This window comes from Juglans regia, chromosome 4 (assembly GCF_001411555.2).
Source record: "Juglans regia cultivar Chandler chromosome 4, Walnut 2.0, whole genome shotgun sequence".
In the NCBI taxonomy this organism is placed as follows: Eukaryota; Viridiplantae; Streptophyta; class Magnoliopsida; order Fagales; family Juglandaceae; genus Juglans; species Juglans regia.
Genome location: NC_049904.1, coordinates 30,660,825 through 30,686,166, shown reverse-complemented (window position 1 = coordinate 30,686,166; position 25,342 = coordinate 30,660,825). Strand labels below are relative to the sequence as shown.

General features: G+C 37.8%; 2 protein-coding genes across 4 annotated transcripts; one reads left to right on the top strand and one right to left on the bottom strand.

Annotated features, from left to right (window-relative positions):
* Positions 1 to 880: 880 nt before the first annotated feature.
* Positions 881 to 7,655, bottom strand: LOC108982782 (protein GID8 homolog). 3 transcript variants are annotated; one of them, XM_018954243.2, is made up of 7 exons: positions 7,408 to 7,652; positions 7,121 to 7,211; positions 6,391 to 6,550; positions 6,158 to 6,264; positions 2,674 to 2,805; positions 2,278 to 2,434; positions 881 to 1,285 (listed from the first exon to the last, which is right to left on the bottom strand). In XM_018954243.2, the coding sequence occupies exons 2-7, from the start codon at positions 7,169 to 7,171 to the stop codon at positions 1,164 to 1,166; spliced, it is 729 nt and encodes a 242-aa protein (XP_018809788.1). In that variant the 5' UTR covers positions 7,172 to 7,211; positions 7,408 to 7,652; the 3' UTR covers positions 881 to 1,163. The 3 variants fall into 3 exon arrangements, with proteins under 3 accessions (XP_018809788.1, XP_018809789.1, XP_035545702.1); XM_018954244.2 differs by having other exon boundaries at positions 7,319 to 7,412; XM_035689809.1 differs by having other exon boundaries at positions 916 to 1,285; positions 6,158 to 6,261; positions 7,408 to 7,655.
* A 2,067-nt stretch (positions 7,656 to 9,722) lies between these two features.
* On the top strand, positions 9,723 to 24,809 carry LOC108982779 (helicase-like transcription factor CHR28). Its single transcript, XM_035689389.1, has 11 exons — positions 9,723 to 10,231; positions 10,975 to 11,065; positions 13,101 to 14,320; positions 14,494 to 14,565; positions 15,401 to 15,478; positions 15,572 to 16,469; positions 17,231 to 17,361; positions 17,550 to 17,771; positions 22,816 to 23,433; positions 23,550 to 23,759; positions 24,264 to 24,809. The coding sequence occupies exons 1-11, from the start codon at positions 10,094 to 10,096 to the stop codon at positions 24,366 to 24,368; spliced, it is 3,783 nt and encodes a 1,260-aa protein (XP_035545282.1). The 5' UTR covers positions 9,723 to 10,093; the 3' UTR covers positions 24,369 to 24,809.
* The last annotated feature ends 533 nt before the right edge of the window (positions 24,810 to 25,342 follow it).

Genomic DNA, 25,342 nt, shown 5'->3' with positions numbered 1-25,342 from the left:
AAAGCAGACTTTGCTAACACAAAAAAGCCATTTGCAAAAAACGAACTCTGTTTTATATCGATACTGCTACAGCCTACATGCCTATGGGTATGGGTTTGGGTGGAAGTTTGGATTGGGCGAGTGCTTACAGTAAGAAGCAATGCAGAAGCCTATTCTGGAGGATGAGAGCAGCAGTGAAGAAGGCCGTCAAGAATGCAGGTAAGCAGCAGCTGAAGTTCCAGTACGATCCTTCCAGCTACGCTCTTAATTTTGACGATGGCTGTGTCCATTTGGGAAAGGGAGCAAATGAACTTAAACATGCAAAATTTCAGGACTTTCCAGATATCAGAAAAACTTCTTGGGTTTATGTTGTCTGGGTCAGAGTTGAGTGATCTTGTTTAGGGGAGACACAGCAGTTTCATGCTATTTCATTTTGTTTCTTAGACCTAATCGGCATCTGCATCTTTGTGTTTTGTTTACGTTTTTGCCTCGGTAAGGAACACAGTTTTCGCGATTCCATGAACATTACTAGCCTCTAGATAGCGAATGATTTTAGCATTTGACTTGAGATTGGAGTATTTTGGTTGCGACTGACATGGCCAAAAAGGGTTGTTTTCACAGTCTCTATAGTATTAAAAAATAAGGCTGACAACAAAGAAGCAAGTTGCGAAAAAAACTGAATGAGCTCGAAACTCAACTTATTTTTCATCTACTGGGATTTTAATTGCTTATTTGAAGGATATCAAGAAAATTATAATAATTTGATAATATAATTGCTTATTTGAAGTATATCAACAAAAAAAAAATTTAGAAAAAAAAAATTAAAAAAAATCTATTTTTTATTACTATTTAATTTAAAAATGCCATAATTCAATGTAAAACTTTTTCTTGATACACAAAATTAATCTCTAAAAAATGTGATTTTATATATGTATATAGAGAAATCAATGCTGGTAAGCATCGAATACAATAGAAATTATTAAAAACTATGTGGACAACAGCAAAATGCCACTGAAAAGCTTGTAGGAAGGGATTAACTCCAATGTGGATGACATGCAAAGGACAACGAGATACAGTAGATTTAAGATAAAAGTACAAACATCATGTTTCATTACACCGAACTTGACCCATTCATTCAATCTAGAAACACCTAAATCCTCCACCAATTGACGTCACACCCGTTTTCAGATGGCGGGGTCTTCAAGCGTGGCAGTGGACAAGTCGTTTATATGCGGATAGGCAGCCTTCTCATCAAGCTGGTTTTGGGCCCAGATCAGCATCTTTAACAAGCTTGGAAGCTTTGGATCTGTGGTTCAGCCAAAATTATACAGGAGTTATTTACTTGGATATTTATACTCGAACAAGATTCCCGACAAAATAATAGATAGGAGTTGGTTCATCTAAATTAGGAATACCCCCCAGAAAAATGACATCATTGCTTACCAAGAAAAAAAAATGATCCAACTCCCAATACCGAAGTTTAAAACTTAATTTCAGCTACTATTCACTTACATTGCTTGTTTTGATATAAACATCGAAGGACTAATGTAAAATGTCACTGAAAAACAGTTGTCATTCCCTGTTCAACGAGGTCTTCATTTTCATGTAGGCTTGGTTTGGATAGCATAATCCTCCCAAGTTCCCAACTCATCCCATCTCATCTCAATATCCAAACACCACAAACACAAACACTTTTCAATTTCAAATCTTCAACTTTTTCATCTAATCATTATCTAATCATTAGAACTTTCCCAAACTTCCAAACAAAACACAAAAATGAATTCAACTTTTTTCAAATCCCAAAATCCCATAATATTTTATCTTTATAATATTTTTATTCAATTTTTTCTCTCATTTCCCAAAATCCCATAAAACATATTCAAACTATTTCACTATTATTCACAAATCATTTCATCTCAATATCCAAACGAGGTCGTAATCTTGTCCCTAACAGAACTTAGTAATTTTGCTGAAAGAGGTCCAAGACTTGATAACATCTAAATTTTGCTGGTCACAGAGAAAATCTCGACAGGAATTTTGTTTTACAATTTTCTAACTCGACTCGAAGTCTACCATCGAATCTCTTTTTTTTTTTTTTTTTATACAAGTCAGTCTACTATGAAATCTAGAAGAATGAAGAAACTTGCTTCCGAAAAATGTGACTTTTTGCAGCAATATATATATATATATATATATAAAAGATCTAGGCTGGATTTCATAACGAGAGAACCATAATATACAAATTCCAGACCCTGGTATTCTTATTACCATGAAAGATAAGATGGAAAGTGCACTAACCTTTTTCGTGGCTCTGGCTAGTAAGGATGGCTGCATTCACCTCACTGGCGGTCTTTAGGCGCTGTGAAATGTCCAGAAGTTCTCCAACAGGACAGTTGGAAACATCTTCAAAAGCGAGAAGAGAAACCGTCCTCTCCAGCTCTTCTAAAAAGCTTTGCTGCAGACAACTAATTTTCTTAGCCAAGTATTAGCTTTACTTGTATAAAATTAAACAAACTCGATCATCAAATCCTGGCCACACATATAGTTCCATGAAGACAAACCTATCTTTATATTTGGAATTATATTTCGCCATTTCAATTTCCACAATTATCATGCAAAGTCTTGTCCAAAAGAAAAAAACTAATCATTATGCAAAGAAAATGACAATGAAGTTCTTTATGAATGCAGTAATACATTTTCTTCTCCCCTTGGTGCAAGCTCCTCCTGGGCAAACTCTAGAGCCTCTTCTACTTTCCCATTCCGAATTAATTCTATCAACCTTTGCTGTTGAAGATGGAAAAACAACTGTGGATTGGTATCCAGTATCTGCATATAAATTTCCACATGATAAACAATTAATTTAGAAAAACCAGAAGAGAGTAGAAAACCTGAAATCAGAAATAATTGGGCTCTATGACACAAACTATGAGAAAATTTCTGAATAAAATCTCCAAGATATACCACTTAAATAGGTTCTCAGTTTAGAGAAGAGAAAAAGTTTGCCCAACATAATTCTCTTCTCGGGTTCTAGTTTTAGCGAGGAGAAAAAAATTATTTATTTATTTTTATAAGTACAAATTTTTTTATTAATCCACGTAATTTGGTATAGCCCAGGTATACAGGGAGTATGCAAGAGATAAACCTAATTACAAGCTAAGCGCAGTGGAAATCAGTATAAAAGTCATTAAAGCTAGTCCCATTCAATACAATGGCTGAAGCCCAAAGTAACAATTTATGATAGAAAAAGTCCCTAAACCCTCCCATTGACCGTTTCCTGTTGTCGAAGCAGCGGCCATTCCTTTCATTCCATATACGCCACATTAAGCATAGTGGCACCATCTTCCAGACAGCAGCAATTTGACAATTACCCTGAATTCCTCTCCAACATAACAATAAGTCAACCACCCTCCTAGGCATGACCCAGACGATGCCAAGCCTAGAGAAGATTTCATCTCACAGAGCCTTAACCACTTCGCAGTGAGGAAGAGGATGATCCACTGTTTCTCCGTTTCTTTTACACATAAAGCACCAGTCTATTATAAAAAATCCACGCTTTCTCAGCTTGTCAATAGTCAATATTTTTCCATGGGAGGCCAGCCAGCTGAAGAAAGCAACCTTAAGCAGAACATTACTCCTCCATATGCTCTTCCAAGGGAAAACAGTAGAAGGGTGAGGCGAGATAACCTTGTAGAAGGATCTGACCGAGAATTGCTTGTTCCGGAATGAGTCCAAAGCAGCCTGTCTTCCCCTTCAGCTTTAAGATTCAGCGCATATAGTGCCCTGTAAAGTGCTGTAATCTCTCCCACCTCCCAATCCTGAACAGCTCTAATGAACCTCACCAACCATTAGGGAGAACCAGCTGAAATGACCATGTTGTCGGCCACTGAAGCATCCCTGTCCAATGCAATCCTATAGAGATAAGGGAAAGCTTTCTTCAAGGCGATATCTCCACACCAAGTATCGGACCAAAATCTGATTCGTGCGTCCCTTCCCACCTCATATCTGAAGTTGTTGGAGAAAACTTCCCATCCATTCCAAATAAATTTCCACACTCCCACCCCATATGCGCCACTTATTTCATTAGAGCACCATCCTCCCCAAATGCTCCCATATTTGACTTCAATGACATTCCTCCAAAGTGCGTCCCCTTCCCGATGAAAAAATTATTCTCAGCAGGAAGTTGACAAAAGAAATACAAAACAGAAGATTATTCATAGCAAGTTGTCTACAAGAACATTCCTCATTTTGAAGGTTTTTCGTGTTTTCTGTAATACTACGAGAGTCACATAATATGGGCAGTTGTTTTAGATGGATTTCATGTGTTTTCTAGGTTCTGTAATACTCAATTATCGGCCTCCTTTGTGTAAGACGAGACGGAGAACTTTGATGTATAATCGCTAATATTTTGGAAGAGCCTGTGGCCTCTCCCTTTCTCAACCCTTTCCAACTCTCGCCTCCCCCCTTCATAGTTTTCAGTTCTGTTATCTGCCCCTCTTGCCTTTCTATCTCTTCCAGATCTTCTCTTCTCTCTTCCATCCAGCAATCCTTTCAAGGTTTGCTGTTTCTCTTTTCTCATCCCCTTTCACTATCTTCAACCGTCAGGGGCATTCTCTCTACTTTTTCTTTTCTTTTTTATGATAAGATACATTGTTACAAGACATTCTCTCTACTTCCTCTACTTCATAAAATTTATCTTTTTTATAAGATGAATTTTATTAAAGAAAAAGGTTGTTACCCCAATACTTTTTTGACCAGTATACAAGAGATATACTTGAGAAGAAAATGTAAAAAGATCAAGAAGTTTTGGAAGCTAGAGATAGAGAAAGAAAAACAATTACAGACCACTATCCAAAGATCACTGCCCATGGCCCATGCAAAGAAATTCACTCTCAACGGAAGGGGCTTATTGCACCAAATAATCTTCAAGGGAAAAGGAGTACAGCACTGAGAGCATAACATGTTGTAAGAAAATTTTACTTCAAACACTCCTTCCTTGGAAGGGCTCCAAACAATTTTATCTTCACCATCCCATCTCACCCTGTTGGAGTATAATTGATTAAAGAATGTTGTGAAAAGATCCATCTCACAATCATTAACCTTTCTGACAATATCAAAACTCAACTGATGAAATTCACGAGAGAGCTGAAAATACTCTCCCACAAATGCATCCTTGAAACATGCTACACCAAGAGAGCACCTTTCAACTATTATCTCCTCACCACACATCACACCAACAACATACTACCTTGGACCCAGCATCCATTTCATATCCAATGAACCGGGAGAATTCTCCCAACCGCTTCTAATATTCTTCCAAAGACCAACCCCAAAAGATCCATTAACCTCTTTTTTTTTTTGGTATACATGGCCCATTAACCTCTAGAGAACACCATTATCCTCCCAAGCTCTCATACTTTGTTAGCAACTTCGCAGGCACTTATTCTTCTCCCTAACCTATGAACTTTTGAGGCACTTTTCAATGGCCAGTCAGCAAGGGAATTCAGGCTAAAAAAAAGGAATCTCATATGCTCTCTAATGCTGAATGTCAGTCAGCAAGATTTCCGCTAAAAGTACATGCAAAAGAATAAATCTGCCATTTTCCCCAGCATATAGAGGACTAGGAATGAGTGAATTGATTTTTCTGGTTATTTAAAGGAGTTTCCTGTAAGTACACCTTGGGTAATTCAAGGGAAAGTTCCCCCAGTCCAATGACCCCTATAAATTGTTTGCACTCGAGAGGAATTGAACCTTAGACCTGGTGGGAGCATACCACCAAGACTAGGGCCTTAACCACTTGAGCCAACCCCTAGGAGTTTTTATAAATTTTTGTAAAGAGAAATACCTTAGCCACATAGACATCCCACAAAAGTAAAGATATTATAGAGGTGATTACTAACTATAACTCCCTCATATCCCAATTTCAAATGTTCTTTTACTGACAAACAAAATATAGATGTAGTTTGGGGTGCATCAACCAATAAATACACAAAGTGCACATGCAAAACTAATAAACTCCAAATTTTATTTTAACAAAATCGATTAGCTGTTAAGTGTATGCAATGATGTGCAATTTTGTTGAAGTGTGGCTGAAGAATTGATTTCATAACTACTGGCAAAACATATCTATAATGTAATATACCAAAGGATTAGCAGCAAGGAATAGATCAGGATATCGAACCTCAGGATTTAAGTCATTGACTTTCTCAATTGCGTCCTCTACATTACCACATTGAACTGCCTTCTTCACTGCCATGCGATCAGTAATTGTTGCAAGATCGATATCTGCTATTTATGCATAAGGTGTAACAGGATAGCATATGGCAGAAAAAGAAAGAAATAACCAAGTCATCAGCGCTAAACACCACACACACAACACACACAGAGTAGGCAACCATAACAAACTAAGGATACGTTCAGTTCCAGATTCCATCCGGAATTTCTCAGCAGCATCGACATAGCCTTCTGTGACGAGGAAATTCATCACCAATTTATTCATGTCTTCTTTCATAATCTTTACATCGTTAAGCTTTTTCTCCCACTCTTCTTTGGTAATCACTTTCTTTGATGTAGCCTGTGGACAGATATATAAAGACAATCTCATCGTCAATGAACAAAATCTCATAGGCCACGTTTACACATCCACGAAGCAGATATTTGCACCATTTCCCATGTTTGTCTATAATTTTCCACGTAGAGAGAGAATGTTCTAACCACATGATATGTAAGAGTGACAAAAAGAAAAGGGGAGCTTCTTTCCATCTATCAAAAACATCAAAGAAAATGAACTTCTTCCTAAATCCTCTGTTTGGTTGCCAAGAAAATAAAGGAAAACAGAATGCGAAACTGGGTCATCTTTGAATCTGTAATTTCCCAGCATTCAGAACCTTAAAAACAAAAACCACCGCTCCACTGAACCAACTTTCCCCTTTTTGGATTAGTAGAGGTTAGATTTTTACTTCGCATATTCGAAACAACACAAAAAACACGTGCCAAACTTCCAACTTCCTTTCTTCCTCTAAATTACTCCGGAACTAAACAGAGACTAAAATGCCGCGCACGAACAACTCTGTTTCCTTTTAAAAAAATCAAGAGAACTAATCAAAATCAGCAAAAGGTAGAATATTTTTAAAAGAATAGTTACCATTGCTTCGATCTCTGCTAGCTGCCGAATCACAATCCAGAACAGTGACATCAGTGCACCGCCTTCAAAGCCATCCCACAACAGAGGCCTCCTACAAAATTACCAAATCAGAAACTGCTGAATGCAGAATCGCTGCTCGAAAGAAACCCTAACTCGCCAAAATGCTTGCAGAAAATATAGAGATTTCCTAATCACAACCCTAGTTCTTCTCTTCGACCGAGGTAACGTATGGAACCGGCTCAGAGTAACTTTCCCCGGGAATCCGAGTATGGTGGAGAAAAATTTACCTAGTGATGTTGATTTGGCGAAGACTGCGACAGTATAGATCCGAATTACCGACGATACCTTTCGTCCGTGCGGTTATTGTTTCCGGGCTTTTCTTCCGGATGAAGACTGCTGGTTGGGTCCGGTTCGGTTTTAGACGGTGTGGCCCGGTTGACGTGTCTCCGGTGGATATAGGTACGATGCAGTAGATAGAAGTACGTGTTTTGGATTCCTTGTAGCTCAGTTGAACATCACCCTACCACGCCCCGTGACCAAACTTTTTATAAACTTTTTTTATCAACACAAAAATCTGATATGATATAGGAAAATTAATGCGATAATTGTGTAAATCTCTTTTATTATAAAATAGATATAAAATATTATATTAAATCGAATATATTTTATTATCACGTATTAGAATGATATTTAGTACTTACGGTCATAAAATGGATAAACATCACGATCCTTTTTTAAAAAAATAAAAAAATATGAAATTTATTTAAAAATAATTATTATTTAATAATAAATTTTTTTTTTTAAATAATTATGCGACACTTGCTCATTCAATGACAATACGTAACATTACTTATTCTTTATACGTGTAACATATGAGTATTTTTAAAACTTAATTTCAATGAAAAAATCATTTACCCCGTTCACTTAAAATTTTTTATTATAGTCTTTAAAACGGCCAAATGAATTTTAAAATAGGCGGATCTTGCCATCTCACGGGGCGGTTGGATCCATCCACATGAAGTGGCTAGAGATGCACCCATCATAGTTTTACTTCACAGGTGTCTAGATCCCCCCTCTTTAGCTACTTCCATATATTGCGGGTAGTAATGAAAACCATCCTTAGGGTGCGTTTGATTCTTAAATTTAACTAAGTTTAATTTAATTTTAAATTAAATTTAACATCTAAACACTCAATTATTCTTAAATTACTAAACTCATCCTAAATCAAAACATTCTTACACGTAAGACTCATAACCTTTTTCAATTTAAAACATATTTATACGAACTTACATTAAAATACACTTCAAACTTAGTTTAGATAGACCCCATATAACTTCATCTATTACTTAACTCACTACTATTTATAAAAAACTTAACTCAACTGGATTCAGCTCAACATCTAAATGCAGCCTTAAAGAAAAATAATATTTTTAATAAATTTATAAAGAGTATTTTTAACACTTTAAAAATTCACTTTTTTGAAAAGTATCCAAATGAAGTTTTTATTGAAAAATCCATATAAATAATGCTACATTTAAAAAAAAAAAAAGCCACCATAACTAATTTTAAAAATACTTCAAGTGTATGTTTACCAAATAGTAAACAGTTTTTAAGTAGTAAAACTTTTTAATAAAATTCTACAATTAAGAGCACTGTAATAAAAAGTTATATTTCCTAAACAAGCTCTTAAAGTGAGTAATAAACCACCTACGGACAGAATTAGGTTAATGTTTGGCCTCCCAAAATTAAAGAAATTCCTTGAATATTTTTAAGGTGTTATCTAAGAAAAAGGATGCATCCGTGAATATGTTCTCAAATACAGTTAGGCAGTATAGATATAAATTCTAAACTCTCATAAATAGCAAGTTGTGAGGTATTTTTAAGTATTCTGTGAATAATAGTAAAAAAATAATGATATAATATTGAATAATAATAAAAAATATGTAAAAAATAATAATAATAAATAATAATAAAATATTCTAAAAATATCCGACAACACAAACTAGACCAGATGAAAAACTTATGTCAAACCACATGAAAGCAAATCCTCTTGGTCCCAAATACTGTTCCAACATTCCCATATTTAACAGTAATTAGTAGTCAAAAGTCGTCAAGAATAGAATACTAAGATTGTCAAAACAAGTACACAATTAAATTATCAAAATCTTGCATTTTACTTTCTAAATTATTAAAATTAAAATTAAAATTAAAATTGTGTCATATCACATGTCTAGACCGATTCTTCATGTTAGAACCGAACCAATTTTTGATAATTCGAGGATGCAATATGAATGTTTTAACAAATTATAACGTAAGGTATAAAACTTATGATTCAAATTACATTTATTCTTGTCCGTTGGATTGTGATTAAATTATGGTTTAGATAATTATCTATTACACAAGAGTTTATCTATTTTGAGAATTGTCAGTAGATGACAGGCAAGATTGGCACCGACATCATTGACTTTTATATGTTGTGCATCGAGTCGCATGAAACCCAAGTGTGTTAAGACTAGAGTGTGAAAACTGACCACGCGGCGCAGACGCTCCGCACCTCACCCATGTGTGCTGTGCCGGCTGGCGAGGCCCCGGAGCCAAAAGCTGAACCCCCCATACGTCCGTTATCGTACGCACCGAATCCTATTTAAACCTGCGACACCCTCCCACCAATCATCACCACGTACTTCACGCCCCCCTCCCCCCTCATTATTTTTATTTTTATTTTTTGTTTGCCTTTTCCTTTTCTTTGAAAAGAAAAGGTCGCATTGCGAAACTTCTCCGAAAGCCACTCTTGACTCTCTCTTTGTGAATCAAAGAATCCGCCCCCTGGGACGGACAATTTCGTCGTCGTTTCGGGGAGAGATGCTGTTTTGGTCTTATTCGGATCGGAACTCGCCGATTATATCCTTTTGTGTTAGGGTTTGAAGAGGGTGCGGGAGAGAGGGAGAGTCGGGATTAGAGACTTTCTGGATCATGTTGATGACGGACGACGGCTCGAACGTTTGGACGCGCGGCGATTTCTCCGCCGTCGATGAATTTGGCAACGAGGACATGTCCATCGACGTCGATACTCTCTATCACATTCTTAGAGAGGAGCCCCAGCCTTTGCAGGTAGTTTTTGGAAAACCCCGTGTAGATTTTGCCATCTCTGAATTTGGGTAACTTCGATTGAAAGGGTATTATAGTGCGTAGTACTAAACTCTTGCTAATCGGACCCGGCTTATGTGCGTGTGTTTGTGGGTATCAGTGCATTTCGATGCTCTGGCATACTGTTTCAGTATCCGTTGGTATTGTATGGATACTAGCGTGAGAGAAACGCTAGTATGTTTAAGGGAGCCCGAGTTGTCTGAGGTTTATTTGGATTTTTTGATAATTAACTGAGGTTTGTGAGAATTAGGGAGAACAAGATGAAATATTCTCAATACCATCCGAAGTTGCAATTGGTTGACTACCCATGACCCAACGATCTTACAATTAAAGCCTATTAGGACTTCTACCAATTGCAGCTTTGAATGGTATGCTTTTTTATATCCCAAGCCTATTAGTGCGGTATTGTGATGGACATTGACCATCCTTTGTGGAGCGGTGCTTTTAATTTTCAATTGGATGAGCTTGGATATATCCTCTGTGGGTGTATCTCCTGGTTGATACCTTGGTTTTCTTTTGGTCCCATTTTGCATTTAAATGTGGTGTTAATATTTATTTTCCTTAGGGAGTTGATATACTTGAACTCCTGCAAAAGAATTTGCGGGCTTGATTTCTCAACATATCTAAGCCATAATCCCAGCAAACTGAACTTTAAAGTAGCATTTTTTTTTTCTTGTGGACTGATTTTTTTCCATATTAAATTGCAGAGCAATCTGGAGGATCCATCATTGAACTGCATGTCACAAGATGAATCAACTCGTGATGTTGGCAACGATGAGAATATGCAGTTTCAAACAGGTTAACTATTTATGCTGACATGCTTACTTTCCTCCCATGCCCCGCACTCTCCTTGTGGCTTTTGAGATCACTAAATACTCCTCTTTTTGAACCTTTTTTCTTTCTCTGAGCACTGGTAGTGGGATGTTGACGCCTCCTCAAATTACCATGAGATATGGGGGATATAACATTGATACTTAGAGTTTACGTTTGATCATTTCTTTCCATTCTTATTTCTTTAGGTCTCAGTTGTCAGAAGGATTGCCTTTATAGGCTGAATTTATGAGTCTTCTCACATTTTTCTTTTATACAACTTTAGAAACTTCAAATTCGGAAGTGAGCTCTATCATGGTCTTTGACATTTTAAAAATAGAACCCTCCACACAGGCTGAATCTTGTGGATGCTTCCCTGGAAGTTGAGTAGAGTCTCAGAGGCTGGTTTTCAATACTACCATACCATGAGTCATCCTTCACGGAGAGTACTAGGTCTCCCTTGATTGAGTGACTACTGTGCAATGCAGCTTCTAGTTTTGCTGATAGAGGGGACACTTCTATTAAAAGTACTCTTTGTTACTTACCTACCTATTACTTGCCTCTATTCTCCATCTCTGTAGGATTAGACTGACATTTTTGAGAAGGTCCAGAGAGGCTTCTTGTGAGAAGGAATTGGTAATGAATTTAAGCTCCACCTAGTTGATTTACTCCACTCTTGTCAGACAGTTTGGGGATTAGAAATTTGCTTTTGTTTGTGTTTTGTTGGGGAAACGGCTTTGGAGGTATGCCAGGGAGTGGGAAGCTTTATAGCAACTGGTGGTGGAAGCCAAATATGGTAGCATATGGGGAGGATGGTGTTCGAATGAGGTTAGCGAGCCTTCTGGGATTGGGGTATGGAGAGCTCTTAGAAGAGGCTGGGGGACTTCTCTCCAGTTTTATTATAAAGTGGGTGACAGGTCTAAAACCAGATTTTGGTACGATGTTGCGGGGACCAACCATTGAAAACTATCTTCCCAGAGTTGTTTCAATTATCCCAATTTAGCGAGTCTTTCGTTGCTGAACACTTGCATATTTCAGATGGTATGCCCAACTATATGTAAATTTTACTAGAGAAGCTTAGGATTGGGAGATGGAGATGTTGTCATCTATTTTCAGAAAGCTCAAATCCTTTTTGGCATAGAAGAGGGTGACAATGATAATATTTGCAGGATCCCATTAAAATTAAATCCTTCTTTAATGGGCAGCTCCCTCCATCTGGCTCCTCATTTTTATGGAAGTGCATTTGGAGAAACAAGGCACCTACTTTATTTATTTATATTTACTTTTTATATTATTGGCAGTCTTGGGCAAGATCTTAACGAGGGATAATTAATAGATATACTGTAGTAATGGATTGGTTCCCTATGTGAAAGAAGAATGGGAAAAGCATCAGTTACCTTCTGCTACATTGTGATTTGGCTAGGGACTTATGGGCAGTGACATTCAACGCTTTTGGGATTTAGTGAATTATGCCCCCAACGAGGGGAGTTGTTGGCAAAATCCCTATGAATGTCATAAAAATTCAGAAGTTTGGAGGATAGCTCTCCTGAGAAAGGAGGATGACAAAATTAAAAGCTATTCTATTATTCACCCTATATGTTTCGATGGCTGCTCACCAAGGCTTCCAATTCTCTGGTTTTCTAGACTTCAAATCTTCTGCTTTTCTTCTTCTTCTTGCTTGTTGGATGTCTCCTTTCGTGTACTTAGGTTGTGCCCTTCTTCGCATCTAATAAAATTGCTCTATTTATATATAAAAAAAAACTTTGTTGATAGAGATGCCTGCAATGTTCCAGATTGTGGAGGTAATTCTTATCTTGATTTTCCCAAGGATGAAACTGAACTCCAGTGTCAGCATTTATGTGTGGATGTTGATTCCAAATGTATGTGTAAATTTGACTTAAAGTAGTGGCATAATGGCATTTATGTTGTCGGTTGGAGAGTCTTTCCTAGATAATTGCATTGCAGTTTGCATTGTTTCTCAGAACTTAGTTGGAAGACTAATTAATATTTCTGGCGATTGCAGATACCTCACACGACCCTGTTGTTGAGGATGTTGATGTGAAATTTGCAAACAATGGTGCTTTGATTGAAAATGGTGTGGATATATTTGGACCACAAGATACTAAGCCATGTACATATATGGGAATGTCCTTCATGGATGTAGTTATGTCCTCACAAAATGTAACTTCTACTGAGTCTACAATTTGTCAAGGTTATGATGTTATAAGAGACATAACCGACCGATACTCTGCTATGAATTATGGCATGAATATGGAAAATACACTTGTTGATGATTTCTCGCAGCATTATATGCCTAGTAGCTATAGTTCTCAATATTCATTGGCTAATGAGGGAATGATCGCAAACATGAAGGATGAAATAGGGGAATTTTCTGATGCTAGTGCCTGCTCAAGTAGTAAGCTGAATTTGAGTAATTTGAAGGAAATAAATGGTGGATCCGTCTCAGAGGTGTTGATGACAGATTATTCAGATGTTAAGGGATGGAATTTTACATATGAAGGTAATATGTCATCAGTCTCTGGAAATTCTTCATCTGATGCTGAAAATTGCACTCCATCATACATTTCAAGCAAAGAGCAAGCAACTTATCTGAAGGATGAAGTAACTGATGAATTGATGGCACCTAGTAGCCATTCTGTTGAAGCTTTTGAAGAAGCTGCCTACAATTTTTTTGTTGACAGAGACCTGAACCAGTCATTTGGTAATCTTCATTCTACATCATCTCAGAAGAACAATCACATAAAACATGAGAAAGAAGACATAATAATTGCTTCCAAGAGAGCTCGGCACTCTCAAGACTCAGCTAATGAAATTTCCAGTGAAGCCGACATTGATGGTGGATGTTTGAATTTAAGTGCATCAGAACTATATTTTCCCGGTGTTCAGCCACCCACTTTGAGCAAGATGCTGTTTGATTGTATTAAGGATGAAAGTGAAGGTAAAATGGTTGGATCCAAGAGCATGGACTCTCATTTTTCAGAAGTCTGGACTGACTTAAATTGTAAAGATTTCTCAGACAAATCTCATGTTGAGGATGACTCTGACATATGTATCATTGAAGATATGAGTCATCCCCCACCCACTAATCGTTCTCTGGCAAATGGGAATTCTATTATTACTTCACAACCCTCTACATTTAGCAATTCCCTTCATCACACAGGTGTAGGAGGCACAAGGCATAAGACAAGAGATGAGAGGTTGGTTTTACAAGTTGCATTGCAGGTTAGTTCTGTTAGCTTGGATTATCAGTTTTGCTTGCTCTTAGTGGCACTGAAATATGGTGTCACTGTGGAAGCATTGAGGCTGCTATCTTTTGATCTTATTTTATGAATAGTACCTTGAAGGTGGTTTTTCACTGTAACCTTGATGATATTAGAGTATGCTATGCATTTCAGGATCTTTCGCAGCCAAAGTCGGAAGCTAGTCCACCTGATGGAGATCTGGCAGTTCCTTTACTAAGACATCAGGTTTGTGATTGTTTCTTCTCTTTCAATATATCTCAGTGTTTTGTTTTTGGAATGCTGTTGTTTAGAGTTGTCTTATGCCATTTGAACATATAGCAAGACACTTATGAGAAACGCTTGGATTTGGCCCAATTAGAACTCTTATGATTATGTATTCGGGGTCTTGTACTGCAGCCTGTGAACAAAATGGAGTCAGATATGGGTATGGATGCTTGTAATGGGCATTGCTCTTTGATGCAGAGATCTTAAAACGTAATTGCATTGGGTGATTATGTAAATCTCATTTGTTTCAAAGGCACTATGTAAATATTCAAACTATTCCTTAAATATGAGGCAGTCTGTCAACAGATGATCCTGAGTGGTGAGGATGGAATAGCACGTACCGTAACTTTGTTTTTGATTGTTAAAATATAAGTTGTGAGCTGGGATGTTTTCTTCCAACAGATGTGCAGAATGAGTTTCTTGTCTTTTCCCCAAATGTGTGCTGTGTTTGCCAAGTGGTTCACGTCAGTGTGGACAAAAACCTTTTTACAGTAAGGGGGTTGATATTCCTGAAATGCAAGCGGATCAGATATTGTTTGCCAAGTGATCCATGATATCACCTAGGAGGTAACCCAGGTGAACTCCTAGGTGGACTCAAACCCAAGTTGTTTGAGTCTATAGGTCATTTCAAGTTTGCCTGTTGACCACTAGGCTACACCCTGGCTGGTAACGATGGGATTCAAAACTAGAAGTCAATTCTTCCTTGTTGCCTTTGTGACCTGCACTTTGTTTGTCCCTAGCCTTTGTGTATGTCTATGATTGTTGTCTACTTAATATTAGCTAATGTTCTGGACAGAGAATTGCTTTGTCATGGATGGTTCAAAAGGAGACAGCTAGCTTACACTGCTCGGGAGGCATTCTTGCAGATGATCAGGTTGATGTTCTTGTCTTATTTTTTACACCACTTGGTAGATGACAAGAGCTGTCCTAATATCTATTCTGGGTTTATATAACCATTTTCTTGCAGGGATTGGGAAAAACAGTATCAACAATTGCACTTATTCTGAAGGAAAGGCCTCCATCTTTAAGATCCTGTCATGATGTAAAACAAAGGGAGTTCGAAACTCTAAATTTAGATGAGGATGATGATGCTCTTCCTGCACTTGATGGAATGGAGCATGATGCTGATTTACAACAAGTGATGTCAAACGGAAGTCGGGTCCAGAGCCTGAATCCTTTGGTCCAATTTAAGGGAAGGCCATCTGCTGGAACCCTTATTGTTTGTCCTACTAGTGTTCTACGGCAATGGGCTGAGGAGTTGAGTAGTAAGGTAACTAGCAAGGCTAATCTGTCTGTGCTTGTATACCATGGAAGCAACCGGACAAAGGATCCCTGCGAGCTGACTAAGTATGATGTTGTCCTCACAACATATTCAATTGTCAGCATGGAGGTCCCAAAACAGTCTTTTGCAGATGAAGAAGATGATGAGAAAGGAAAGCCAGAAGATGATGCTGGCTTTTCATCTAGCAGGAAAAGGAAATGTCTTCCTAGCTCTATTAAAAAGTGCTTAAAAAATAAGAAGGGTTCGGATTGTGCACTACTTGAATCTGCTGCTCGTCCTCTTGGAAAGGTGGGATGGTTTAGGGTTGTCTTGGATGAGGCCCAAAGCATCAAGAATCACAGAACTCAAGTAGCTAGGGCCTGTTGGGGTCTTCGTGCTAAACGAAGGTGGTGCTTGTCTGGGACTCCAATCCAAAATGCAATTGATGATCTTTACAGTTACTTCAAATTTCTCAGATATGATCCTTATGCTTTATATACGTCATTCTGTTCTACAATAAAGATCCCTATCAATAGGAGTCCAGCAAAAGGGTACAAGAAGCTACAAGCTGTCCTGAAGACAATAATGTTACGCCGCACCAAAGGTGAGACCACGTATTATTTATTTCTCCTTCAATAACAATGATGCTTATCTGATGTTTTAGTTTTTCTGGATCTGCTTTTACAGTAGAAATTGTTAGGTGTGTTGAATCCCCGTTTACTCTGCCATCTTGATGCTTCTTGCATAGCTGGGGTCTGCCTCTCTGTACTGTGACCATGTATACTCTGTTTATAAACCATCCACAATAAATTTCTTTTACATTTTGCTATCTTCACTTTTTATTTTTTGAATTTATTTTATTCTTTCTTTCAGTTGAGACTAAATTTCTGATATACCACTAGAAAGCATGGAAGTGAATTGATTATTTCTATTGTGAGCCTTGACAATGCTTACTGTGGCTTTAAGGAATCATCTGTAGGTATAGTGATTGACACAGCTTATGGTTCGCCCATTTTTGTCAAGGATCCATGAGTATTGAATCCAAATAATTGCATATGACCTCAAATAAAGTCAAAATGTGTCGCTAAACTAGAACGCACAGGTGATGCTCTTGTATATATCTCATATTCTTGGGCTCGTGCCTATTCTTTTGATCAATAAAATTTTGTTTATCAATAAAAAAAAAGTCAAAATGTTAGTTTATTTTGAGGTAAATTTTATTTTTATGTCTAGGTATTTGTTTTTATTTTTTTAATGTCTTGATGTATTGCCATTATGTAGTCTCTTACAATTCACATGTCTTTGATATAAAGTTTACTTCTCTGAGATATAATCATCTGACAGTAAGGCAATTGTTTGCTGTAGACACACTTCTTGATGGGGAACCTATTATTAACCTGCCACCCAAATTCATAGAACTGAAAAAAGTGGATTTCTCAGTTGAAGAACGTAATTTCTACTCCAGATTAGAGGCTGATTCACGTGCTCAGTTTCAAGTATGGTTTCACTGTGAAGGAAGTTTGTATTTGATTGGGACTTTCTTTTTCTTTTTCTTATGATATTTGTTTTCATAATGGAAAAGGCTCATAGATTTTGATGTTCATATGATCATAATTTTAATGCGGTGGCCATCTTGATTTGCCTTCTGTAGTTCTCTGAACCACTTGTATGTTTGTCACATCAGGAATATGCAGATGCTGGAACTGTCAAACAAAATTATGTTAACATCTTGTTAATGCTCTTGCGCCTTCGACAAGCTTGTGACCACCCCCTTCTTGTTAGGCCTTATGATTCAAATTCTTTGTGGAGATCCTCAGTGGAGATGGCAAAGAAGCTTCCTCGCGAAAAACAAATATCTCTTCTGAATTGTTTGGAAGCATCTCTAGCAATCTGTGGCATCTGTAATGTATGTACTTACTCTTCTTTCTCCTGACCTTTTCCCTGTATGCATTTCTTTGCATGTGCACTTGTGTGCTTTACTTGATAATGTTCCTTTTGGATCTCTCCTATCAGGTGCAGTCTTGTTGCAAATTTATGTGTATTGCATTTCGTTATTTTTACTTGTTCTCTCCTTTTCAGTAATTGATTGCTAATGTGTAGTTAATACAGGTTTTGGCATTCTTTCATTTACTGGTTTAATTTCTATTTTGATGGCATAGGAATTTGAGTAACATTTTAGCACCACTTGTGTTTGCTTCTTTGCTTTGACCTTTATACTAATGCTCGTGCACTTTATTCAATCCTTGGTTTTTCAAAATTCAATTGGGTTGAGTATTGTAAAGAATAGAATTTGGATTGAGTTTATGCTTTGAAACCAGGATCCTCATTCTTTTTTTTTTTCCCCATTTTTTGAGATGTGACCACATTGCTTGCTATCTTGTCAATTATGAGATGTAAGCACAATGCAAGAAAAGGATTGGCACTAAGGTGGTTGGGATTTGGGAGGGAGAGGCCAAAAGCTTCCCTCCGATACTTATTTGGAATGCTTGGCAAGTGCAAGTGCTTGCTTAATTTCAGACAAATCTTGAAATGAAAATTTCCAATTTCAGCCCTACTTTAATAGACCCTCCCTGCCTGCTCAGTTTTCTGATTATTTTGTTTCCCCAATCCATCGAGTAGGAACAGGGGAGTGTGGTTATCAGATCAATCCAATATATAATTAGGTAATGGTGGAAAAAGGAAAATTCTCAGTGACGTTCTAACTAAAAAAGTCATTTTTTGGAATTCAGACAAAAGCATTTTATTGATGCATACGTTTCTATTAAAAATGGTGCTTTATGGAGTTAGATCACACTCTTAAGGAGCATAAGCTCTTTAGGATGGCTAATCTGAGCAGAACAAGTTACCTAAGTCAATTGGGTTGCCTGCATTTACCTAAGTCAATTGGCTTGTAACAAATAACTTCCATAAGTTGAATACAAATCCAAGTGAATGTTCAGGAGAAAGTAGACTGCGACCAGCAATGATAGAATTCTCAGAGTTTATTTTCGACTTGAGTTTGGCGGGGCATTCACGTTTGTCCAATAATCATACGTGGTCTAGATTGGACAGATTTTTAGTTTTATCGGAGTGGGAAGCACATTATCCGGACGTATGTCAAAAGAGGTTGTCTTGTCTCTGTTCGGATCATTTTCCTTTTACGCTTGATTGTGGTGGGTATCCGAGTAGGGTGTCGGTACTTTAAATTTGAAAACATGTAGCTGAAAATTGAAGGCTTTGTGGACAGGGTTAGGCAATGGTGGTCCTCAAATTAGATCCATGGCACCCCTAGTTTCATTCTTGTAGGTAAATTGAAAGTTTTAAAAAAAGATTTAAAGTTTTGGAATACACAAACCTTTGGTGACATAGGTGAACGTAAGAAGTCCATGTTTGAGTTATAGGAGTTAGAGAGGATACAGGAGGGCCGGGTACGTTCCTTGGATCTCGCAAGTCAGAAGTGGTCTTTGAATTAGAGGATTATTTTATTGGAAGAGATCTCGTGGTGCCAAAAATCTAGAGCATTGTGGTTGAAAGAAGGGGATCGAAGTACAAACTTCTTTCATAGAGTGGCCAACTCTCACAGGAGAACCAATACCATTGAGATGCTGAATTTAGATGGTGCGGCATGTACAGAGGCCCCTGTGATTAGAGAACATGTTGATTTCTTTGAACACTTGCTTACCAAGCAAATGGGGTGGTGGCCAAAGCTTGATGGATTAGGTTTTGACTCTATTGAGCGCAAAAAGTCTCTTGGTTGGAGAGGCCCTTCGAGGAGATGGAGGTTCACGGCGTGTTGAGGAAAATGGCCAAAGACAAAACACCTGGTCTAGATGGATTTTCTATGGAATTCTTCCAAACTTGTTGGGAAGTGGTGAAGAAGGATTTAATGAGGTTTTCCAGGAGTTGTTCTTGGTTAGAAAATTTGAGAAGAGCCTCAATGCCAATTTTATGGCACTAATTCCCAAGACGATTGGGGCATCAGAGGTAAAGGATTTTCGGCCCATTAGTCTAGTGAATGGGGTGTATAAGATCATCTCCAAGGTGCTCGCAAACTGCTTAGGGGAGGTTTTGAGGAAGATCATAACAAAACCCCAAAACGCGTTTGTACGAGGTAGGCAAATCCTAGACTTAGTTCTCATTGCTAATGAATGCCTAGATAGTAGACAAAAATCTGGTAATCTGGGGATCCTATGTAAGTTAGATATGGACATACGATCATGTTAATTGGGACTACCTAGTCTACTTGCTTAGGAGATGTGGTTTTAGGGAGAGATGTTGTTCATGGATTATATGGTGTGCATATCAACAGCGAAATTTTATGTGTTGGTAAATGGTACTCCAGTTGGCTTCTTTAATAGCCCCCACTCTTTTGTCATTGTTATGGAGCTGCTTAGTAGAATGACCTCGGCTTTGGTTCGCAATGGTTTTATGGTTGGATTCTCGGTTGGTGATCTCAACAAGAGTACTATTAACATTTCCCACTCGTTTGTAGATGATACGCATTTTCTGTGAGGTAGAACAAAACCAGATGCGGGCACTGAGGGCACTCTTACTTTGTTTTGAAGCGGTATCAGGTTTGAAAGTGAACTTTGATAAATCAGAATTGGTGCTAGTTGGTAATGTTTGCAACATTCGGCAGCTGGCTAACACTTTAGATGTAAGGTCTCCGCCCTTCCCATGAATTACCTGGGTCTACCGTTGGGGGCTGCCTCAAGAGCTGTACCAATATGGGATACAGTGATTGAGAAGATTGAATGTAGATTGATGGGTTGGAAGAGATGTACTTGTCGAAAGGTGGCCGGATCATTTTAATCAAAAGTACTTTGTCTAATCTACCAACATATTTTTTTCTCTCTTTTCCCAATTCCAGCAAGTGTGGTGACCTGGTTTGAGAAACTTCACAGGGACTTTCTTTGGAGTGGTATGGTGGATGACTTCAAAATTTCATCTAGTCAAATGGGATAAGGTATGTTCCCCAATTTCTTCGAAAGGGTTGGGAATTAGAAATCTGAAGATGTTCAATCTGGCATTACTCGGAAAATGGTTGTGGCGATATAATATGGAATCGGAAGCCTTATGGAAGTCAGTGATTGATTGCAAATATGAAAGTTTTTTTTTTTTTTTGGGGGGGGTTGGTGCACTAGAGGTTAATGGGGCTTATGGAGTGGGGATCTGGAAGCATATTAGTTGGGAGTGGGGGGTGTTCTCTTGTCATACTAGATTCGTGTTGGGAGATGACTCTAGAATAAAATTCTGGAGTGACATGGTGTGGAAATAATGCCCTCAAAGACTCATTCCCCTCGGTATTCTGGATTGCATGTGAGAAAGAAGCTTCAGTGGCTGATTTTATGGTGGTAGCTTGGGATCAAATACAGTAGAACATTAACTTTAGTAGGGCGGCCCAAGATTGGGAAGTTGACAGTTTTGAGGACTTTTTTTTTGGCTTCTGTACTCCTTGAGACCGAGCAACCAAGGAAATGACATGATGTGGTGGGCACCCGCAGGTGAAGGCCCATTTTCTGTTCATTCATTCTACAAGTCTCTCACACAGGCTCAGAACATTCAGTTTCCATGGAGGAGGATCTGGCACCTCCCAAAGCAAACATTCTTTGCATGGACAATTTCTCTGGGTAACATCTTGACGACGGATAATTTGTAGAAAGAGCAATGCTACACAACCTCCCCAACCTCCACACACCACATTTTTTTTAAATTTTTAAATTTTTAAATATTTTTTTTTAATTTTTTTTTGAGTTTATTCTTTTTAAAATAATTTTATTTTTCTATTCATTATTCATATATTAAAAATTTGATGAAAGAAAAAAATAATAAAATTTAAAAAATGTGTGGTGTGTGGAGGATGGGAGGTTGTGTAGATTTTTTCTTGTAGAAATGTGGGGTGATCATAATAGATTGGTGCTGAATGTGCAATAAGAGTGGTGAGACTGTGGATCATCTCCTACTGCATTGTGAGGTTGCTAGAGCGTTATGGGATGAGATGTTCAGCAGATTAAAGTTAACTTGGGTGTGCCCGCCATAGTGGTGGCACTTTTGGCTAGTTGGACAAATTTAGGAAGTATTCCACAAATCTCAGCCGTGTGAAAGATGGTTCCAATTTGTATTCTGTAGTGCTTATGGCAGGAGCAAAATGACAGGAAGTTCGAAGACAAGGAGAGTGCTCATTTGAGGATCTTAGATCTCTTTTTGTTAGAATCTTAATCCTATGGGCTATAGCTGTAGATTTTAATGGCCTAAGCCTGATGACTTTCTTGTTTCCTTTTCTTCATCTTAGATGGGTGTTTCCTCTTGTATACCATCTTGTGTACTTGGGCTATGCCTATTATATTAATACAATTGTTTACTTATAAAAAAAAAGTTTTGTTTCCAAATACGTTAGAATGGCATGAACTAGATTCAGTTCATACCCCGTCTGAAAGCCAGTGGTTCCATGGTTGGGAGTTGCTAGACAATTTTTATTTTATTTTAAGATAAAAGTATAGATGCTTGTGCCAGCTAATAAGAAGTCTAACCTGTTTAACTAGTTTTTGGGTGCTGAATATGGTAGGTCTAGGTATACCTCATAAGTGCTTTATAGATCACTTGCCTCACTATTAAAATTTTGTTTCCACTGATTAAATGGTCAAAATATTTGTTTACTTTATCGTAGATGCTATTGACGCTAATTGGATATTGGATAATCCAGCTAGCTAGTATCATGACGGAAATAATACAATCACGGTAGGTCTATCTTTGGGCTATGGTTCTTGGTCATTTTTCTTTTTCTCTATGTATGAGAATGGCATATGATGAGTGTGTGATCTTGTCTGAATTCTGATGTAAATTTTTAACTCTCTGTCTGGTGTTATATCCGTCACCTATTGTTTTTCTTCTAATACCCTTAAGAGTTCCTCTAACAAGATGAAAGATTGATGTGGTTTTTGTGTTCTGCAATCCTGCTGTTTTATCAATAGGATCCCCCTGAAGATGCTGTTGTTTCGATATGTGGTCATGTTTTCTGCGGCCAATGCATTAGTGAACATCTTACTGGTGATGATAAACAGTGCCCTGTTACAAATTGCAAAGCTAGACTCACTTCGTCTTCGGTATTTGCTAAAGCCACACTAAACAGTTCTCTCTCTGACCATCCTGGTGAGGGTAGTTCTCCCAATTGCTCTGTTTCTGAAGCTGTTGGCTCAGCTGAACTCTTTTCTGAGGCTAACTCGTATAGTTCTACGAAAATTAAGGCTGCTCTTGAGCTCCTGCTTTCATTGTGTAAACCAGAGGGTTGTACATCAAGAAATAGTTCTGCACTGAATACTTCTGACAAAAAGGCCATATGTCTCAGCAACTCTGTTGGGGAATTACTTGAGGACAGTCCTGGCAGACAAATTTTGGCTGTAGAAAAGGGTTCTAATGGTTCAGCCGGGGTGGTTGGAGAGAAAGCCATAGTGTTTTCCCAGTGGACCAGGATGTTGGATTTGCTTGAAGATTGTCTTAAGAACTCTTCCATTCAATACAGAAGACTTGATGGAACCATGTCAGTTCTCGCCAGAGATAAAGCTGTGAAGGATTTTAACACCCTCCCTGAGGTTTGTATCTCTGTTTTCCCTATCGTTGTAGGAAGATAAAGATATTCAAAGTACCTGCATTTAGTTGAGTTTTAGTTCCCCTTGGATGTATTAAAACAGGATCCCTTTCGTTGTAGGTGTCTGTTATGATCATGTCTTTGAAAGCTGCTAGCCTTGGTCTCAACATGGTTGCAGCTTGCCATGTTGTTCTTCTGGACCTGTGGTGGAATCCTACCACTGAAGATCAAGCAATTGATAGAGCACACCGAATTGGGCAAACTCGTCCTGTAAGGGTTTTGCGGTTAACGGTGAGAGATACAGTTGAAGATCGTATCTTAGCCCTTCAGGTACTGTCACCAAGTGTTCTTATAATTCTCTATTTTGTTTATTGTTAATTTTCGTGGTCAGTTTTTTTGACACTGATAACTTTGTAGTTTTTTCTTGGAAATTTGGTTTTCTACTGCTTTAAGTTACTTTGTTGTTTTTATAATCAAATTTACGGCAGAGCATAAATTTGTCAAAATTCGATCTGATTTTATTTCAGAGTGACTGGGCAAGACAGAAAAGGAAATGGATCACGGTATTAGATTACACTTGTGGTCCTGTTCAGAGCTCAACCTTTTGCATATTTAATGACAATTTTCAGCTTTGTTCTTTTAACAATGACCTAAAACTATCATTAACTGAAATATCGTGCAGTCTTTTTCTGGGCCACACCACTATGTTTCATTTATCTATGCTATGTTCAATGATGATTGACTTCAAACTTGTAATTGTTGTCCCTATCAATAATTTCTCTAATTTTAATCCTTGCTCATGCAAGTTGTTCTTTTTTTTCCCCTTCTTTGCAGCAAAAGAAGAGACAGATGGTTGCATCTGCATTTGGGGAGGATGGAACTGGTGGTCGTCAGACACGCCTCACAGTGGAGGACCTGAAATACCTGTTTATGATGTGATTAGGGGATTTTTTTCAGGCTTGACAGATGTTATTTGCTAACACAGGTTATCAATAGATTTGTTTTTGGCGGTAGGAGCAATAGGAGCAGCTCAATTACTTGAACATTGACTGACAACAGATCTTAAAGGAGTGACGAGGGGCTATATTGATAAGAAGTTCATGTGAATAGTCGATATATAGAATCACATCATCCATTCTTTTTCCTTAGATTTTGTCTTTTAGGGAATGAGCTCTGTGTCTTCCTCCTCATTCCCTTGTACATTTTATAGGATGTAGTCTACAGCAAGGAAAGATATCACCTGAAAATTGTTTCTTCCAAGTTTAAATGATAGAAGACTCATTTTTCTTTTTCATTTTTTGTTTAGTATGATGTATAATAGTGAGTTTACTAGTACAAGGATCATTAGAATACTTATCCACAAAAAAAGATTTTAAGGTTCATTGCTAAATCTTATTTTCTCCGTGTATTGATGAGCACGTTTGGATTATCTATTGTGTAAGTGTAATGCTTGACGTGATGACATGCCAGCTTTGTGGTTACAGCAAGCAGGTGGTATGCGGAATGATTATTTTTCTGTAAGGGGGAGGGAGGTGGGCGACTAACAATTGTGGCAGTGTGATGGTGGTATAATTTCTCCCTTCGTCATCTTATATATATGTTGTCGATTTTGTACGATTGTTGGGTCTTATATAGAACTTTTATGCTGTCCATGTTGTGGGCAACTTTTATGCCTCTTGATGTTGTTTGATGGTTATAGATGTGGAATTAATGTTCTAAGACTGAATGAAACTGAATGCTTTTTGACATCGTATATAAGATTTGATGACTATGACCTATTTCAAAGTTAGATTGTCCAAGAGAAATGTTGAAAGAGTGAGGACATCCAGTTAAAATGCATGCAATCGTGGTAGACTCCTAATCTACTTACATGCATTACTCCTGACTAGTGAGTGAGATGGAGTAGTTTTGAT

Bases quoted from the DNA above. Each gene is read 5' to 3' on its own strand.
- LOC108982782 (XM_018954243.2), bottom strand. From the start codon at position 7,171: ATGTCACTGTTCTGGATTGTGATTCGGCAGCTAGCAGAGATCGAAGCA. The intron at 2,435-2,673 runs GTATTACTGCAT...AGTTGTCTGCAG, and splicing joins CACCAAGGGGAGAAGAAAAT to CAAAGCTTTTTAGAAGAGCT. The intron at 1,286-2,277 runs GTTAGTGCACTT...GCTGAACCACAG, and splicing joins TAGCCAGAGCCACGAAAAAG to ATCCAAAGCTTCCAAGCTTG.
- LOC108982779 (XM_035689389.1), top strand. From the start codon at position 10,094: ATGTTGATGACGGACGACGGCTCGAACGTTTGGACGCGCGGCGATTTC. The intron at 10,232-10,974 runs GTAGTTTTTGGA...ATTAAATTGCAG, and splicing joins AGGAGCCCCAGCCTTTGCAG to AGCAATCTGGAGGATCCATC. The intron at 16,470-17,230 runs GTGAGACCACGT...TGTTTGCTGTAG, and splicing joins AATGTTACGCCGCACCAAAG to ACACACTTCTTGATGGGGAA.